Genomic DNA, 18,575 nt, shown 5'->3' with positions numbered 1-18,575 from the left:
TAGGCTCTCCGGTATGTACCGCTTGTTGTGCGGTAGCAGAGATAACAGTCTATGGCTTGGGTGCACCGCCTAGTCAGTAGGTCCTGGATGTCAGGAAGCTTGGCCCCAGTGATGTACTGGGCCGTACGCACTACCCCCTTACAGTCAGATGCTGAGAAGTTGCCATACCAGGCGATGATGCAACCGGTCAGAATGCTCTCTATGGTGTAGCTGTTGAACTTTTTGAGGATCTGGGGACCCATGCCAAATCTTTTCAGGCTCCTTAGGTGGAAAAGGTGTTGTTGCGTTTATATTTTTGTTCAGTATATTTAGAAAACCACATGCATGTCTTGCTGGCATAGCTAATATTTGTAGCTCAATAATGTTCACTCATACAATAACCCTGCAGGAAGCTGCTCATCAATTTTCTCATTAGTCCAAGCAATCACATTAAACCAACTCAATAAAGTCTGCTTTATCCTTCACCCCAAATACAGAATTATTTGAGTGTAATGTATGATTTTGGTAAGTAAGAATGACAAAGTCAGAAATGAAGCTTTGAAATGTCCTTGGATCAGATCTCCCTGCCTAAATGTCTTCACATACCATATCCACTGCTGAGGGGAAGTCTCATAATAATGGCTGGAATGGAGTTAATGGAATGGTATCAAACACATGCAAACCATATGTTTGATTTTGTTGATAACTTTCCATTAATTCCGCTCCAGCCATTACCACGTGCCATCCTCCCCATAAAGGTGCCACCAACCTCCTGTGTCACATAGTTTCTGAACATGGTACTGTCTCGGATATCATGACAAGAAAGCTACACTGATCCAGGATCAGCGAACACCAACCTCCTCCAAATTATAAACGCCACGTACGATTCAGTGCAACCTAACTTGATTGCACAGGATTTCCCTAACTATTTGACTGACAGTGTGCGCGGCCTAATTGAATAACGATGCGCGTCTTCAGAAAGTAGGAAGTGAAGATTTTATCCAATGACAACTACCTAATTTAGCATGCATGCCATGTTGTCAATGTATGATTTCATTCACTTGCTATCTGGCACTGTAAACAAACGCATGCTAGCGTCAAGGAAAGAGAAGACGAATTATCAGCTAAGGAGGAGACTAGTTAGCTAGTTAAATTAGCTTGACGGGGTTTCCACTAGCTAGCACAGCCACAAAGTCAAAATTGGCAATATCGTAAAAAATATCGAAAACATAATTGGTGTTAATGTAAGGTTAGGCATAAGATTAGCACTGTGGTTAAGGTTAGGTTTAACATCTAATTTTAAGTAGACACATTGTAGAAATAGGTGGTGTTTATGACTTTGTGGCTGTAATAACGACCGTTTGACGGGGATTCAAATAAAAAAGTAAGTCCCGCCGTGACATGCACGTTGGTTTGAAGCTATTGTTATGTTGTGAATGAGACAGGTACTGTAACTAGACAACAAGACAGATACTGCAACTTCTCGTTGTGGTCAACACAAGACCCCGCATCACCGTTATTTAGCTAACTAGCTAGCTTGGAAATGGAAACCTCATAATTAGCTTCAAGTTAGCTGTCATTAGATTAGTTTCCCCATCTACCAGCTAGCTAGCCAGCCAGAATCAGCATAACTACTTGCTAAGCTATTGTATTGACCACAGTGAGTTTGCCTGTAAAGTGTAACGTTAGCTAGACGATTAACTATTGAACTGCTGATTATTTAAATTGTAGCACGCTAGTTAGTTAGATGAAAAGTATCACCTCCTAACTAACATGTGTTTAATAGCATAGCTATTTAGCAGTTAGCTAGTTAGCCATCGATGGCAGAGAGACACGTCTGCAATGGACAGGAAACATATGGGGTTGGGGTCATGGAGATAGTTCGAGGGACCGGTGGGGAGTCATAGTCAGTCTCTACCAGACAAAGTCATGTTAGGATATATCAATGAACCTGTTAGAACTTCTGTGCAGAATCCACTGAAAATCAAATTTTATTTGTCACATGCACCGAATACAACAGGTACTTTACAGTGAAATGCTTACATACAAGCCCTTTTAAATAAATATCCCCCAAAAAGTAAGAGAGAAGAATAACAAATGATTAAAGAGCAGCAGTAAATACCAATAGCGGGGTTATATACAGGGGGTACCGGTACAGAGTCAATGTGCGGGGGCCCCGGTATTGAGGTAATATGTACATGTAGGTAGAGTTATTAAAGTGACTATGGATAGATAATAACAGAGTAGCAGCAGCGTTCTGGGGGGGAGGGGGGGCAGCAGTGCAAATAGTCTGGGTAGCCATTTGATTAGCTGTTTAGGAGTCTTATGGCATGGGGGTAGAAGCTATTTAGGAACCTCTTGGACCTAGACTTGGCGCTCCGGTACCGCTTGCCGTGCGGTAGCAGAGTGAACAGTCTATGACTAGGGTGGCTGGAGTCCTTGACTATTTTTAGGGCCTTCCTCTTACACCGCATGGTATAGAGGTCCTGGATGGCAGGAAGCTTGGCCCCAGTGATGTACTGGGCTGTACGCACTATCCCCTGTAGTGCCTTGCGGTCGGAGGCCGAGCAGTTGCCATACCAGACAGTGATGCAACCCATCAAGATGCTCTCGATGGTGCAGCTGTAAAACCTTTGAGGATCTGAGGACCCATGCCAAATCTTTTTAGTCTCCTGAGGGGGAATAGGTTTTGTCGTGCCCTCTTCACGACTGTCTTGGTGTGCTTGGACCATGTTAGTTTGTTGGTGATGTGGATGCCAAGGAACTTGAAGCTCTCAACCTGCTCCACTACAGCCCTGTCGATGAGAATGGGGGTGTGCTTGGTCCTCCTTTTCCTGTTGTCCACAATCATCTCCTTTGTCTTGATCACTTTGAGGTTGTTGACCTTGCGCCACACGGTCAGGTCTCTGACCACCTCTCTATAGGCTTCTCATTGTTTTCGGTGATCAGGCCCTGTTGTGTCATCAGCAAACTTAATGATGGCGTTGGAGTTGTGCCTGGCCGTTGGTTAACAGCCGAGTCATGAGTGAACAGGGAGTACAGGAGGGGACTGAGCACGCACCCCTGAGGGCCCCCCGTGTTGAGGATCAGCGCGGCGGATGTGTTGTTACCTACCCTTACCACCTGGGGGTGGCCCGTCAGGAAGTCTAGGATCCAGTTGCAGAGGGAGGTGTTTAGTCCCAGGGTCCTTAGCTTAGTGATGAGTTTTGAGGGCACTATGTTGTTGAACGCTGGGCTGTAGTCAATGAATAGCATTCTCACATAGGTGTTCCTTTTGTCCAGGTGTCAAAGGGCAGTATGGAGTGGAATAGAGATTGCATCATCTGTGGATCTGTTGGTGTTGTATGCAAATTGGACTGGGTCTAGGGTTTCTGGGATAATGGTGTTGATGTGAGCCATGGCCAGCCTTTCAAAGCATTTCATGGCTACAGATGTGAGTGCTACAGGTCGGTAGTCATTTAGGCAGGTTACCTTAGTGTTCTTGGGCACAGGGACTATGGTGGTCTGCTTGAAACATGTTGGTATTACAGACTCAGACAGGGAGAGGTTGAAGATGTCAGTGAAGACACTTGCTGGTTGGTCAGCGCATGCTCGGCGTACACGTTCTGGTAATCTGTCAGGCCCTGCAGCCTTGTGAATGTTGACCAGTTTAAAGGTCTTAATCACATCGGCTGCGGAGAGCGTGATCACACAGTCTTCCGGAACAGCTGGTGTTCTCATGCATGTTTCAGTGTTGTTTGCCTCGAAGCGAGCATAGAAGTAGTTTAGCTCCTCTGGTAGGCTCGTGTCACTGGGCTACCCTTTGTTAATACAGGCCCTGCCACATCCGACAAGCGTCGGAGCCAGTGTAGTACGATTCGATCTTAGTCCTGTATTGATGCTTTGCCTGTTTGATGGTTCATCGGAGGGCATACCGGGTTTTCTTATAAGCTTCCTGGTTCGAGTCCCGCTCCTTAAAAGCGGCAGCTCTATCCTTTAGCTCAGTGCGAATGTTGCCTGTAATCCATGGCTTCTGGTTTGGGTATGTACGTACAGTCGCTGTGGGGATGATGTCCTCGATGCACTTATTGATAAAGCCAGTGACTGATGTGCACTCCTCAATGCCATCGGAAGAATCCTGGAACATATTCCAGTCTGTGCTAGCAAAACAGTCCTGTAGTTTAGCGTCTGCTTCATCTGACAACGTCTTTATTGATCTAGTCACTGGTGCTTCCTGCTTTAATTTTTGCTTGTAGGCAGAAATCTGGAGGATAGAATTATGGTCAGATTAGGCAAATGGAGGGCGAGGGAGAGCTTTGTACGAGTCTGTGTGTGGACTAAAGGTGGTCTTGAATTTTTTTCTCCCTCTGGTTGGACATTTAACATGCTGATAGAAATTTAAGTTTCCCTGCATTAAAGTCCCCAGCCACTAGGAGCGCCGCCTCTTGATGAGCGTTTTCCTGTTTGCTTATTGCAGTTTACAGCTCATTGAGTGTGGTTTTAGTGCCAGCATCGGTCTGTGGTGGTATGTAGACAGCTACGAAAAATGAAATATTGAAAACTCTCTAGGTAGATAGTGTGGTCTACAGTTTATCATGAGATACTCTGTACCTCAGGCGAGCAAAACCTAGAGACTTCCTTAGATATTGTGCACCAGCTGTTGATTACATAAATGCATAGGCCCCGCCCCGTGTCTTACCAGAGGCTGCTGTTCTGTCTTACCAATAGTGTATAACCCGCCAGCTGTATGTTCTTAATGTCGTCGTTCAGCCACGACTCGGTGAAACATAAGATATTACAGTTTTTAATGTCCCGTTGGTAGGATAAATGTGCTTTCAGTTCATCCCATTTATTTTCCAGCGATTGAAATTTAGCTAGCAGGGCGGAAGGTAAGGGCAGATTAACCACTCGTCACCTGATCCTTACAAAGCACCCTGATCTCTTTCCGCGAAACCTCTGTTTCTTTCTCCAGTGAATAACGGGGATCTGGCCCTGGTTGGGTGTCTGTATTATATCTCTCCCGTCCGACTCATTGAAGAAGAACTTCGTCCAGTTTGAGGTGAGCAATCGCAGTTCTGATGTCCAGAAGCTCTTTTCGGTCAAAAAAAGACAGTAGCAGCAACATTATGTATAAAACAAGTTACGAACAACGCGAAAGAACAAACAAAATAGCATGGTTGGTTAAGAACCGATAAGACGGCAGCCCTCCCCTCAGGCTCCATCACAGATGGACATCATCTTGTAATTACTGTTTTAGGTGCAACGTTTATGGTCATGTTGCAGCAGTGTGTAGGAGGGAGTTTCCAAGATGTGTGCAGGAGGGCATGGGACAGGATTGTGTAGTTTCGGTGGATAAAGTTGTCAACTGTAGGGGTGCTCATGTTGCTGGGGACCGGAAGTGTCTGGTGCGAAAGAGGCGGGTTGAAGTGACCAGTCAGAGTAGTGCAGGGTGGGTAAGGAATCCTGAGAGGGTCCCAGTGAGTTGTAGATTTGTGCCACAGATGCAAAGGACAAGGAGTGAGTTATGATTCTGTAAGGTTGGCTTATTAGTGTTCATAGCAATGGTTATGGGAGTTCCTCCCATTCTTCTCTGTAGATCCTCTCAAGCTCTGTCAGGTTGGATGGGGTGCATCGCTGCACAGCTATTTTCAGGACTCTCCAGAGATTCAGTTCCAGACTCTGGCTGGGCCACTCAAGGACATTCAGAGACTTGTCCCCAAGCGACTACTGCGTTGTCTTGGCTTTGTGCTTAGGGTTGTTGTCCTGTTAGAAGGAACCTTTGCCCCAGTCTGAGGTCCTAACCTGCTCCAGAGCGCTTTTCATCAGGGAGCTCTCTGTACTTTCCTCTGTTCATCTTTCCCTCAATCCTGACTAGTCTCCCAGTCCCTACTGCTGAAAAACATCACCACTGCATAATGCTGCCACCATTAGGGCTGTTGCGGTGACTGTATTATCGCCACACAGGCGGTCATGAATGCAGTCAAATTCCACATGTCCGTTTAGTCATGGTAATTAGGCTTCTCCAAGCACTGATGCTGGGTGACAATATTAGCCTATCACTTGTGAATTATATATTATCACTTGTGAATGATGCCCAGCATAAGAAACAATGCCTTTTTTTTGCGACACTTTCTAATCATAGTCGCACACCTCATGTAGCTTAGCCCATAGGCCTAAATGTTTTGATCACAGGTTTGTATCACAACTAAAGTGGCCAAATAACTTCTTAAAATTGAGCACATTAATCTGGTTTTCAACGGGTGTAGACCCTAACTGACATACATAAGCAGCGCGTGAGTTTTAAGTTTGGGGAAGATAATTTTCACCATAAAAATTGTCCTTTATAATAAAAGCATTACATGCATAATAGCCAAATAGTTTATCAACATTTTAAGCTAAATGTTCTGATCTGCTGCGTCAGCCATATTGTGTAAAAAAGTTTTTTTGATACTAGTTGTATTAATTTGGGATCTATCGCATCCCACAACTGTCCCAGACTGTTTGGAATATTTATTTCTCACACAGAGTAGAATAGGGCGACTTTTGTACTATGGGGGATAGTAGATTGACATAGGCTCGTGGTTTTGCTGTTCGTTAAGCCTACTCATCTTGTTGGCTGATGAAAAGTAAATGTGGACATTTCTTCCAATATCTTCAATATGCTTCTCGGCAGCGGGATAAGGACGTGTGCAGTTGTGTCCCCGATGTGTCTATCTTCACTTGTAGCCTGTGAGAAAGACCCGATCACGTAATGGAGAGCCATGTGAGTGAGAGGTGATTCAGAGCGCTCCGCACTCGGGGAGAAGGGCACAACGGCCACTGGCCACAAAGGGCATGGATTTTTTTAGGGTGAATTACGGCCACACAAAGGGGATGCCGCCGTAAGATTCTAGGCATTTTCAAGTGCTTGTCAAATTGTGAATGAGTGACTGATGTAGTGTGTAAAGCCTGCGCAAAAAAAACAAAGCAGAGGTCATGCCTTTTCAAGCAACTCTTTTTCAAATCATCATATATTCGTATCATGCAGCTTTACAATGTATTACAAATTAAAACATATAGCCCAATGTTTGTAGAACAACTAAAGTTGTTCAACGCCGATACCGATTATTGGAGGACCCAAAAAACCCGATACAGATTAATCGGCCGCTTTTTATTTTTTTACATTTATTTGTAATAATGACAATTACAACAATACTGAATGAACACTTATTTTAACTTAATATAATACATCAATAAAATCAATTTAGCCTCAAATAAATAATGAAACATGTTCAATTTGGTTTAGATAATGCAAAAACAAAGTGTTGGAGAAGAAAGTAAAAGTGCAATATGTGCCATGTACAAAAGCTAACGTTTAAGTTCCTTGCTCAGAACATGAGAACATATGAAAGCTGGTGGTTCCTTTTAACATGAGTCTTCAATATTCCCAGGTAAGAAGTTTTAGGTTGTAGTTATTATATGAATTATAGGACTATTTCTCTCTATACGATTTGTATTTCATATACCTTTGACTATTGGATGTTCTTATAGGCACTTTAGTATTGCCAGTGTAACAGTATAGCTTCTGTCCCTCTCCTCGCTCCTACCTGGGCTCGAACTAGGAACACATCGACAACAGCCACCCTCGAAGCAGCGTTACCCATGCAGAGCAAGGGAAACAACTACTCCAAGTCTCAGAGTGAGTGACGTTTGAAACGCTATTAGCGCGCACCCGGCTAACTAGCTAGCCATTTCACATCGGTTACACCAGCCTAATCTTGGGAGTTGACAGGCTTGAAGTCAAACAGCGCAATGCATTGTGAAGGACTGCTGGCAAACGCACAAAAGTGCTGTATGAATGAATGCTTACGAGCATGCTGGTGCCTACCACCGCTCAGTCAGACTGCTCTATCAAATCATAGACTTAATTATAACATAATAACACACAGAAATACGAGCCTTAGGTCATTAATATGGTCAAATCCGGAAACTATCATCTCGAAAAAAAAAACGTTTTTCCTGTCAGTGAAATACGGAACCGTTCCGTATTTTATCTAACGGGTGGCATCCCTAAATCTAAATATTCCTGTTACGTTGCACAACCTTCAATGTTATGTCATAATTACGTAAAATTCTGGCAAATTAGTTCGCAACGAGCCAGGCGGCCCAAACTGTTGCATGTACCCTGACTCTGCGTGCAATGAACGCAAAATGACACAATTTTACCTGGTTAATATTGCCTGCTAACCTGGATTTCTTTTAGCTAAATATGCAGGTTTTAAAATGTATACTTCTGTGTATTGATTTTACTAAAGGCATTGATGTTTATAGTTAGGTAGTCGTGCAACGATTGTGCTTTTTTCGCAAATGCGCTTTTGTTAAATCATCCCCCGTTTGGCGAAGTCGGCTGTCTTTGTTAGGAAGAAATAGTCTTCACAGTTCGCAATGAGCCAGGTGGCCCAAACTGCTGCATATACCCTGACTCTGTTTGCAAGAGAAGTGACACATTTTCCCTAGTTAAAGAAATTCATGTTAGCAGGCAATATTAACTAAATATGCAGGTTTAAAAATATATACACTTGTGTATTGATTTTAAGAAAGGCATTGATGTTTATGGTTGGAGCAACGTGTACCTAAGAGATTATATGCAACGCAGGACAGGCTAGATAAACTAGTAATATCATCAACCATGTGTAGTTAACTAGTGATTATGATTGATTGTTTTTTATAAGATAAGTTTAATGCTAGCAACTTACCTTGGCTTCTTACTGCATTCGCGTAACAGGCAGGCTCCTCGTGGAGTGCAATGTAAAGCAGGTGGTTAGAGCGTTGGACTAGTTAACCGTAAGGTTGCAAGATTGAATCCCCAAGCTGACAAGGTAAAAATCTGTCGTTCTGCCCCTGAACAAGGCAGTTAACCCACCGTTCCTAGGCCGTCATTGAAAATAAGAATGTGTTCTTAACTGACTTCCCTAGTTAAATAAAGGTCTAAACATTTTTTTTTAAATTTAAATCGGCCAAATCGGCATCCAAAAATACCGATTTCCGATTGTTATGAAAACTTGAAATCGGCCCTAATTAATCGGCCATTCCGATTAATCGGTCGACCTCTAGTTTTAACTTAGGAAGAGTTCAGAAATCAATATTTGGTTGAATAACCCTGATTTTCAATCACAACTTTCATGTCTTGGCATGCTCTCCACCAGTCTTTCACATTGATGTTGGGTGACTTTATGCCACTCCTGGCACAAAAATTCAAGCAGCTCGGCTTTGTTTGATGGCTTGGGTCCATCCATCTTCCTCTTGATCACATTTCAGAGGTTTTCAATCGGGTTCCGGTCTGGAGATTGGGCTGGCCATGACAGGGTCTTGATCTGGTGGTCCTCCATCCACACCTTGATTGATCTGGCTGTGTGGCATGGAGCATTGTCCTGCTGGAAAAACCAATCCTCAGAGTTGGGGAACATTGTCAGAGCAAAAGGAAGGAAGTTTTGATTCATGCGCCCTTCAAAGACAAATCTGCCCGATTCCAGCCTTGCTGAAGCACCCCCAGATCATCACCGATCCTCCACCAAATGTCACAGTGGGTGCGAGACCTGGAGAAGCCTACAAGCCATAGGGTCTCGTACCCACTGTGACATTTGGTGGAGCATCTGTGATGATCTGGGGGTGCTTCAGCAAGGCTGGAATCAGGAAGATTTGTCTTTGTGAAGTATGCATGAATCAAGCCATGTACAAGGTATTAATGCCAAAATAACATGCAAAACAGTCCCATTTGTGTGTGTGTGTATGTATATATATATATATATTTATTTCAGCTAAACAGGTGGGGCGCCACTGTGAAATAGTGGTGTATAGGGTTAGTTGGTGGTGCAATTGCCAACCCAATCCCGAAGAAGAGGACATGGCTAGAACAGGGGTTCTTAAACTTTTTCAGCCTGGGACCCAAATGAGAAATTCTCTGTTTTCCTGGGACCCAAGCTTAGGAAAATATGCAACTATACGTAACTATCGGTACATTTTATTGCCCTTATGCCTAAAAGAAAATGCAATATAAATAAATAACATAACAACCCATACATTTATTTTATTTTTCTCAATTAAAAACACTCTTACATACCTGTCTAGGTTGGAACTGTTGCTGTTAAAATACAATAAATAATTTAATTCTGAACTGGAATAAACAGATTTATCACATCACACAGATGTATAACAGAACACACACACAGGCTTTTTGATCGTGCAACCTTAAGTAACAGTACAGATAAAACATTCAGGCCTACTGTACATCTTACTGTATAAATTATTGTTGATAGAAAGTCTAGGTTGGAACTGTTGCTGTTAAAATACATATTTTTTTATTCTGAACTGGAATAAACTGATTGATCACATCACACATATGTAGCCCAGAAAACACACATACACACAGTCCTAATGAGAGGTGTGTGGCTGGTTGAAGTTCTCAACAAGCATGTCTATTCTGGGATCAGTTTTTGACGTGCAAAACTGAGGTCATGCTCAGCATTGACACTGATTCTGTACTTGAGAACCATGACTTGCATAGGTATGTGGTGCCAAGCTGGATCAGAATATCTTCTGCTTTCTCAGTCAGGCAGGAGACTGCTTCCTACTGCAGATGAACAACCCAGAACTGTGTGAGTGTTTGCCTCAAAAAGCATCTTGCTTCAATCAATTTATTCCAGGTCAGAATAACAATTATTACTTGCAATAGTTCCAACCTAGACTTGTTTTCAACAATAATTTCTACAGTAAAATGTACAGTAGGTTTGAATTTTTCATCTTCATCTGTACTGTTTCTTAAGGTTGCACTATCAGCCAAAGCAAGCTAACTAGCTACTAACGTTAGCTATTAGCTGTGTGACGATACAGGGGATTGTTTGAAAAATAAACTCACATCTACTACTATTAGAGGTAGTACTCCCTTATTTCTGCTTATCACCACTTGTTATAAAATGACAATGCCTTGTTAATTGACTTAATTTTACACTTTCGAAGCAGTTTCCCGAAGCATTCTGCACTGTTCTTAAATAACTCCCTGGGTTTACCGTCATGTAGTGCCTGGATGTTTGGTCAGGACGTGTCGTTTTATTAATTTGTTCGTTTTGAGAGACTCATTAACAAGCACTTCTCCACACAAAACACATTGTGGGGGCTCCTCGTAATTTCTCAACGTTTGTATGAAAAAGACAAAAAGTAATCACTGTATTTTCGTTTCCTGACGATTGAGCTCAGTTAGAACTTGTGGCTAGCATGATTCCATTTCATGACAGGGGTTAGTGATGGCGAGTGAGAATAACAAATCAGTGGCTTGAACGACAGCGCTGCGTCGTGTGGGTCGCAGAGTGATCTTCAAGGAAACTTCTGGAAAAAGATCCTGTAAACCGCGAAGCACACGGGCATCTCCCGCTACCTCTCCCACACACGCAGCTGCCAAACTAGAGCAGAGACCGCTGCTAAACAGGGAGCGCACTGAACCAAGAGCGAAGTTTCACTTGGCCAAATCAATTCCAGTAATTCATGAAATAATTATACATTTACGTCGCGACCCACCATTAACAGGTCCGCGACCCATACTTTAAGAAATGCTGAGCTAGAGGGATATAATGCTGACTACACCCATGACGCGCATGTTGATTTTTCTTCTATCCCCACCAGATGCAGTCATGGCACATGTTAAAATACCAAAATCAACTGTTAATCAATTATATTAATTTCAGGGCAGGTTGAAACACATTAAACATTTAGCTGTTGCTAGCTAGTTTGTCCTGGAAGATTAACATTGGGCTGTTGTTTTACCTGACATGCATATGGTCCTTTTTTGAGCTGGTTCTTTGTAGAATTTTGTCCCTGAGTCATACAAAATCATGTATTTCTCTACTCTGAAGAGTAATCCACAGATAAAAAGGTAAACCTAATTCATTTTTAGTTATCTTTATTTATTATCTCATTAGTCTTTCAAGCATTCATGTGGGTTTGTATCTTCCTGATATCCAATAAGGGGGGGACTTGCGGCATGTGGAGTGTAATATTTTAGCGCTAGGCTATGCAGACGCTCGTTCTAACGTGCGAGTTGTGTGGGTGAAATTATTGAATAACATGTATGTGACATTTATTTTGCAATGCTCGCGCACGCAACATATCAGGTGAGTTTTGCATGTAACTTCAGTTGGTTTTGATATTTTACCTGCACGTCATGATCGTGTCTGGTGTGGATGGACAAAATCAACATGCGCGCGAAGGCAGATGCATGCTCGTGGCAGGTGTAGTCAGCATGTTAGTGCCCAAAAGCCTGTTTTAGCATGGGCTACGCGATTCAGGACTTCCACCAGAGATGGAAGAGGAAGTGAGACATCCCACTCGCAATTATTTTCTGGTTCTTATACAGTAAATGAATTAAGCACACCCGACCCAGCTGCTAATGCATTGGTGCTTATGGGAGAGCCACCCCTCTAAGCAGACCGGAACTGTGCAATTTTTCCCAATGGTAAACTGCTTGAGTGGGACATCTTTATTTATCTACCATCTTTGCCTAGCCTTCCCTGTAGCTCAGTTGGTAGAGCATGGTGTTTGCAACACCAGGGTTGTGGGTTCGATTCCCACGGGGGGCCAGCACAGAAAAAAAAAAAAAATGTATGAAATGTATGCATTCACTACTGTAAGTCGCTCGATAAGAGCGTCTGCTAAATGACTAAAATGTAAATGCCTACACCATGTTGAAGTAGTCAACTGGGTGGGACTTCCTATGGGTTAAGGAAGGATGACATAATTCAATCTGGGTCATCAGGAGGGATCAGCCAATTAATGATGCTTGTGTGTAAACCCTCCATAACTGCAGGTGGCATTACATCGCTAGCCTTGGCATCATACCTGTTCAAAGAACATACTCCAGGTGGCAGTATGCACCCTTTCAGTTTGTTTACCAACTCATAGAAGTAGTAGTAGAAGAAAATAATAAAATTGACTACTTCAAAATGGACAAGCCAGTGCTCTCAGAGGCCATAATGGGATCGATACAAAGAAGAGGCCTCTGTCGTTCTCTATGGTTGGGGCACAGCCACTTTATTTGGGGGCAGACACTGATGTTTTCTATAATCTCAAGTTGAAGTGTTGTGTTGTGTCAAGATGCGTCTTGTGTCGCCAGATGTCTTGGAGACGGATATTCCACACCAGCTGCCTTGTGCATCTGGTACAGCTGCTCTGTCTGGAGGCAGTGCCCATCAGTCTGGACAAGACCAAGGTGAACCAGCCCGAGGACAAAGCCTCAGAGCCACCACCAAGTGTGGTAAGAGATGGTGAAGGATCACATACCAAGCAAGCACAGTGGAGAAACATGGCGGGCAGAGCAGCCCTAACAGCCATGAAAAAAGCAGTCATTTGTGTTTCCTGTATGAGCTCGCACCAGTTATACCCAGCTAGCAAAGATTTTCTCTTACATAATTTATTGAATTGTAAAGTATACAGACTAAACTGAAGGTCTATTGAATGATGCATGAGCTAGTATGCATGTTATGCACTACAACTTACTACATTATGTAATGTAACAGGACACTGGACTCCACTATGACCGTTATCTCAGGGAAGTCATTGATTTTCTGGAAAAAGACCAGCATTTCAGAGAGAAGCTCCATAACACAGATATGGAGGACATCAAGGTATTCTAACAGTGTGTCCTGATCATTCTCCTTGTTCTTACTCTCTCCTTGAGTCATTAGTCATGAAAAATGCAAAACAGCAGCAGTATGATAATCATTACATCACGTTCCCTATAGATGGGGAAGCTGGCCAAAGAGCTGGACTTTGTCAGCCATCATGTAAGGACACAACTGGATGAGCTAAAAAGGCAGGAGGTTAGCCGGCTACGGACACTGATCAAAGCCAAGCAAGACATCGAAGGAGGGAACGGTATGCTGCCCAGTGAAAAGACCATTAATATGCCTAAGTGCTATACTGTTAACATCTAGAAACACTAGGGCGTGTGGGCAAATGACCAAGAAGTACATATTTGAGGGAAAGGTCTCAGGAGGATGTGGTTACTGTAGCATCAGTGTTGAGTCACCTACTTACTTGTGAAACATGCTTCTGAAAATCTCTGCTTCGAATCACAATAGTAACCGCACACTATTACAGACAACAGTAACGTCTCACTTAAACCACTAATTGGAAGGATTACAGGCTAGTATAGATGCACACAGGGTGAGCTTTGACCAACACACCCTGCCGCACTGGATAACTATTATAGTGCCAATGTCAGGTCATCAAATGTCATATTTGTGTAATGACTCTGTTAAACCTCACTCACAGATATGGCAGTAGACCACCAAGCTCTGCTGAAACAGTTTGAGTACCTGAACCACATGAATCCTCACACCTTTGAAGTGGAGGATCTGGACAGACTCATCAAATCAGTAAGTATAATGTAGAATGCATGGGACATACACACAGTAGCTTAATAAAGTACCTGTAGTCCTCTTCTCCTTCAAGACATTTTAACTCTCATCCTTCATTTGATCACAAGGCCACAAACGATCTGGAGAACTATGACAAGGAACGCCATGAGGAGTTCAAGAAGTACGAGATGACGAAAGACCATGAGCGAAGGGAACACCTCAAGACTCTAGACGATGAAGGGAGGATGAAGGAGGAAGAACATTACGAGGAGATGAAGAAGAAACATGCAGACCATCCCAAAGTCAACCATCCAGTAAGTCCAACTGCACTTGGATGCTATGTTATCTGTGTGTTTCAGAGCTCAATCTGTTTGTGCTCACATATGGTCTAGCCAGTCTCTGGACCATGGATGGGCGGGTGGTGGGGGCCACAAAAAATCTGAACTCATCATGAGTGGCTCGAGGGTCTGTATCTAAAAATGTTTAGCTGACATGGTTTAATTGAGTGACTGACATAACGAGAAACTGCTGATGCACAATCACATTTCAAAATGGGATCTTGTGTTTTCTACTATTCTAACTCCCAGCAGTAAGTTGAGACCCCAAATGAGTTCCTAAACAATATACACTGACTGTAGAAAACATTAATGACACCTGCTCTTTCCATAACATAGCTTTCACCTGGTCAGTCTATGATCCCTTATTGATGTCACTTGTTAAATCCACTTCAGTGTAGATGAAGGGGAGGAGACGGGTGAAAGAAGGATTTTTAAGCCTTGAGACAATTGATACATGGATTGTGTGTGCCATTCAGAGGGTGAATAGGCAAGACAAAAGATTTAAGTGCCTTTTGAACGGGGTATGGTAGTAGATGCCAGGCGCACCGGTTTGAGTGTGTCAAGAACTGCAACGCTGCTGGGTTTTTCATGCTCATCAGTTTCCTGTGTGTATCATGAATGGTCCGCCATCCAAAGGACATCCAGCCAACTTGACACAAGTGTGGGAAGCATTGGAGTCAACATGGGCCAGCATCTCTGTGGAACGCTTTCACACCTTTTAGTTCATACCTCGACTAATTGAGGCTGTTCTAAGGGCAAAAGGGGGTAGAACTCCATATTAGGACGGTGTTCCTAATGTTTTGTACACTCAGTATGCATATGCTGTATATGTTTGTTTGTTTGTTTATGGAAATTGATCTGCGAGCCTACAAAAGGGGGATGCCAGTTGCCTATTTCTGCTCTAGACCTTCCCCATACTTAATTATTTAGCTCAAGTGAGCCATTTATATCTAACAGGGGATGAACATTTGTTGTTTTTTGCTGTGCAGGGCAGCCAGAATCAGTTCAAAGAGGTGTGGGAGGAAGCAGATGGTCTTGACCCTGAAGATTTTGACCCCAAGACCTTTTTCAAGCTGCATGGTAAGTCCTCATCAATAGACATCATAGGCTGGGGCAGGGACATCCATCTCAGAGTTCCTCAACATTCTTGAGTTTGAATTTTCAGATTCCAATGGAGATGGCTTCTTCGATGAGCAGGAATTGGAGGCATTGTTTACGAAGGAGGTAAAGATTTGTCCTCTTTTTGAATGTTTCACCTGAAATGATAATGAAACGTGTGCGTGTATAGATAACAGTTCATTCTGTGGGCTCAGCTGGAGAAGATCTATGATCCTACCAATGAAGAGGACGATATGGTGGAGATGGAGGAAGAGCGCCTGCGTATGAGAGAGCACGTCATGAACGAGGTATAGTGTTGTCCCAGCCGTGAACCTTGCATACTATATTCCCATGGATTGCTATCGCTGAAAGTTAGAGATTGGTTTCGTTGATTTAATGAAATAAATAGTTCACATGGTGACTGATTTCTCACTGCTTACAGGTGGACACCAACAAAGACAGACTGGTCTCCTTAGAAGAGTTCCTGATTGCCACAAAGAAAAAGGAATTCCTGGAACCAGATAGTTGGGAGGTGTGGTAGCTATATATATTTAACTCTCATTCATACTGGCCTACTTTTTATACTTCAACATTATAACTCATTATTATGAAACAGAAAGAGTAATAAAAACCATACCATATCTCCAAACACTCCTACATTCAACCACACTGTAATTATGTTGCTTTTCATATCAATAAGGAGAGGTATAAGGGTATGAACTGACACGTCCTCCTTTGTTAGACCTTAGAGCAGAACCAGGCCTACACGGACGAGGAGATGAGGGAGTTTGAGGAGCACCTGGCCCAGCAGGAAGAGGACCTCAATCAGAAAGCATCAGACCTCCAGAAACAGAGGGATGAGTTGGAGAGGCAGCAGGAACAGCTCAACTCACAGAAAGTAGAGCTTCAGCAGGTACAGAGTGGGCAGTGGGAGAACAGACACAACCAATAGGTTCTCTATTAAGTAAGCGAAATATACTTTAGCTTACTTCTTTTGTGTGGTATTGTTATTTTTGACATGAGCTGACATACTTACCTACAACCATCCATCTGCTTATCTCTGTTTGTCTGTGGTGTTTCAGGCAGTAGAACACATGGAACAGTTGAAAACCCAGAAAGTTGAGCCCCCTCCAGAGGTTCATGGTGAGTGATAGTTTACCCCAATTCCATTTTCTCTTTACTGGTGTCGTGTATTTTTCAGAGTGTAGAGGTGACTATGGAAAATGGATCTCAAGATGAGAAATTCTATTGGGGAGAAAAAGGGGTTAAAATAAACACAATTTTAAAAAGATGTAAAAAAATAACTGTTTTCAAAACTATTCTCTTTTTCAGAAGAAGGGAATGCTATCCCAGAGCCACGAGGAGAGTACCATCCTTTGCCCCCGGGCCACAAAGATATGTCCCAAAACCACCCAGGTATGAAGCAAGACAACCACCTCCAGAACCAAATACCCCACAACACCCAGGATTTGTCCCAACCACGACTCCAAGATCTGCCCCCAGGCCATCAGGCAGTGCCATAGGGCCAACATGACTTACCATAAGGCCCCCATCAGAACCAGCCCACTCAACCCCAGCTGCCAGATGAAACTCTATAGACAACACCTCTGGCTCCATGGCCCCCAACCCACAGACCTTTGCACACTGGACTGGAGGTATATAAGTACTGTGGAGGTCCCTCCATATGGTTTTCAGAGTTAACAGAAAACCTGCTGGAGAACACAGGAGGCATTTACAGTATCTCTGCCCACTTGTGGATGTCAATTTGAGCCTCCAAGGCCTAGAAATGTTTTATACATTTGCAGTCAGGGAATTTGTGTTATAGAGTGCATATGTGGTATGTGGTGTATGGATTGGTCATAATTGATCATTACTTAAAATGCAGAGCTTTGGTGGAATTGTTTTGGTAGTGTCAATGTATTTTGGAACATTGTTTTTAATTAGTGCTGTGTGATGTCATGACAATTAGGCCTAATCATTGTCAGGTCACTCTAGCTGAATAATGATAATGTTGTGAAATGTATGGATTCCTGAAAAGGCTACATTTCAAAAGGCACTGAAAATGGCATTGGGAGCATTATGAACAGTAAAGACAACTGTCTCATGGAACAGAATAGAATATAAATATACTTTAGCTTTTTGTATGGGTTCATTCCTGTGTATTACATGGCATTCGCTTGGCCACCACTTTATTTCATATCCTCAAGTCTGATAACAGCAATGTATGCTAATGTTGGCTATTATGGGCACTAGTCATGGGAAACCTGAGTGGATTGCAGTCTTATTTTGTGGTGCTTATACTATAGCCAGCTCTTTGGATTATCTTATTTGATGTGCAAGAGTCAGTTGATGATCTGGTTATTTCTGTAGAGATTATAGATAATCATGTCTTGTTTTCAAGTTTGTGCTTGAATGAGGCTTCTGTTCCTAATGACCTGCAGGTGTCTTGGCCAAGGCCAGTACATGTATTGATACTGAACAGGCCCATTACCAGGCAATGAAGTCTACCTTTTGTACTCAGCACATCACCCCCAGAGTCTGTCTTTTATTGGGCCTTTTACTTTTACCAAATTCTGCTGGCCAGGGCAAATGCTCTTTTATCTTGCACCATACAGAGGTGTGCCTAATTTTTCTTTGTATAAAATATTCCATCATTGTTTGTATAAAAGATTAGTTTAATTTTCAATGACCAATTGCACAGGAAAACATGTAGACTTTTGTTCAATTGAAGACAATATAAAGTGATTTTCTTTATAGCTAGCATTCAAGACTGAGTGAAACTCTTACATGTGAA

At 42.8% G+C, this 18,575-nt stretch overlaps 1 protein-coding gene across 4 annotated transcripts; it reads left to right on the top strand.

Moving 5' to 3' along the window:
- The first annotated feature begins 1,032 nt into the window (after positions 1-1,032).
- Positions 1,033-18,309, top strand: LOC106587507 (nucleobindin-2). 4 transcript variants are annotated; one of them, XM_082969558.1, is made up of 14 exons: positions 1,033-1,363; positions 7,560-7,636; positions 13,100-13,240; positions 13,503-13,610; positions 13,728-13,860; positions 14,260-14,363; positions 14,474-14,659; positions 15,673-15,763; positions 15,849-15,907; positions 15,997-16,089; positions 16,224-16,313; positions 16,524-16,694; positions 16,864-16,924; positions 17,114-18,309. In XM_082969558.1, the coding sequence occupies exons 3-14, from the start codon at positions 13,100-13,102 to the stop codon at positions 17,302-17,304; spliced, it is 1,428 nt and encodes a 475-aa protein (XP_082825684.1). In that variant the 5' UTR covers positions 1,033-1,363; positions 7,560-7,636; the 3' UTR covers positions 17,305-18,309. The 4 variants fall into 4 exon arrangements, with proteins under 4 accessions (XP_082825684.1, XP_045564064.1, XP_014031426.1 ...); XM_045708108.2 differs by lacking the exon at positions 7,560-7,636 and adding an exon at positions 4,931-5,017; XM_014175951.3 differs by lacking the exon at positions 7,560-7,636.
- The last annotated feature ends 266 nt before the right edge of the window (positions 18,310-18,575 follow it).

The sequence above is a fragment of the Salmo salar genome, chromosome 26, assembly GCF_965601325.2.
Source record: "Salmo salar chromosome 26, fSalSal1, whole genome shotgun sequence".
Taxonomy (NCBI): domain Eukaryota; kingdom Metazoa; phylum Chordata; class Actinopteri; order Salmoniformes; family Salmonidae; genus Salmo; species Salmo salar.
Note: the sequence above shows the minus strand (reverse complement) of the source record. Positions and strands in the feature narration are given on the sequence as shown.

Excerpts from the sequence above, each read along its gene's own strand:
- LOC106587507 (XM_014175951.3), top strand. The coding sequence starts at position 13,100 with ATGTCTTGGAGACGGATATTCCACACCAGCTGCCTTGTGCATCTGGTA. Across the intron at positions 13,861-14,259 it reads AGACATCGAAGGAGGGAACG|ATATGGCAGTAGACCACCAA; the intron begins GTATGCTGCCCA and ends CCTCACTCACAG. Across the intron at positions 15,908-15,996 it reads AGGCATTGTTTACGAAGGAG|CTGGAGAAGATCTATGATCC; the intron begins GTAAAGATTTGT and ends CTGTGGGCTCAG.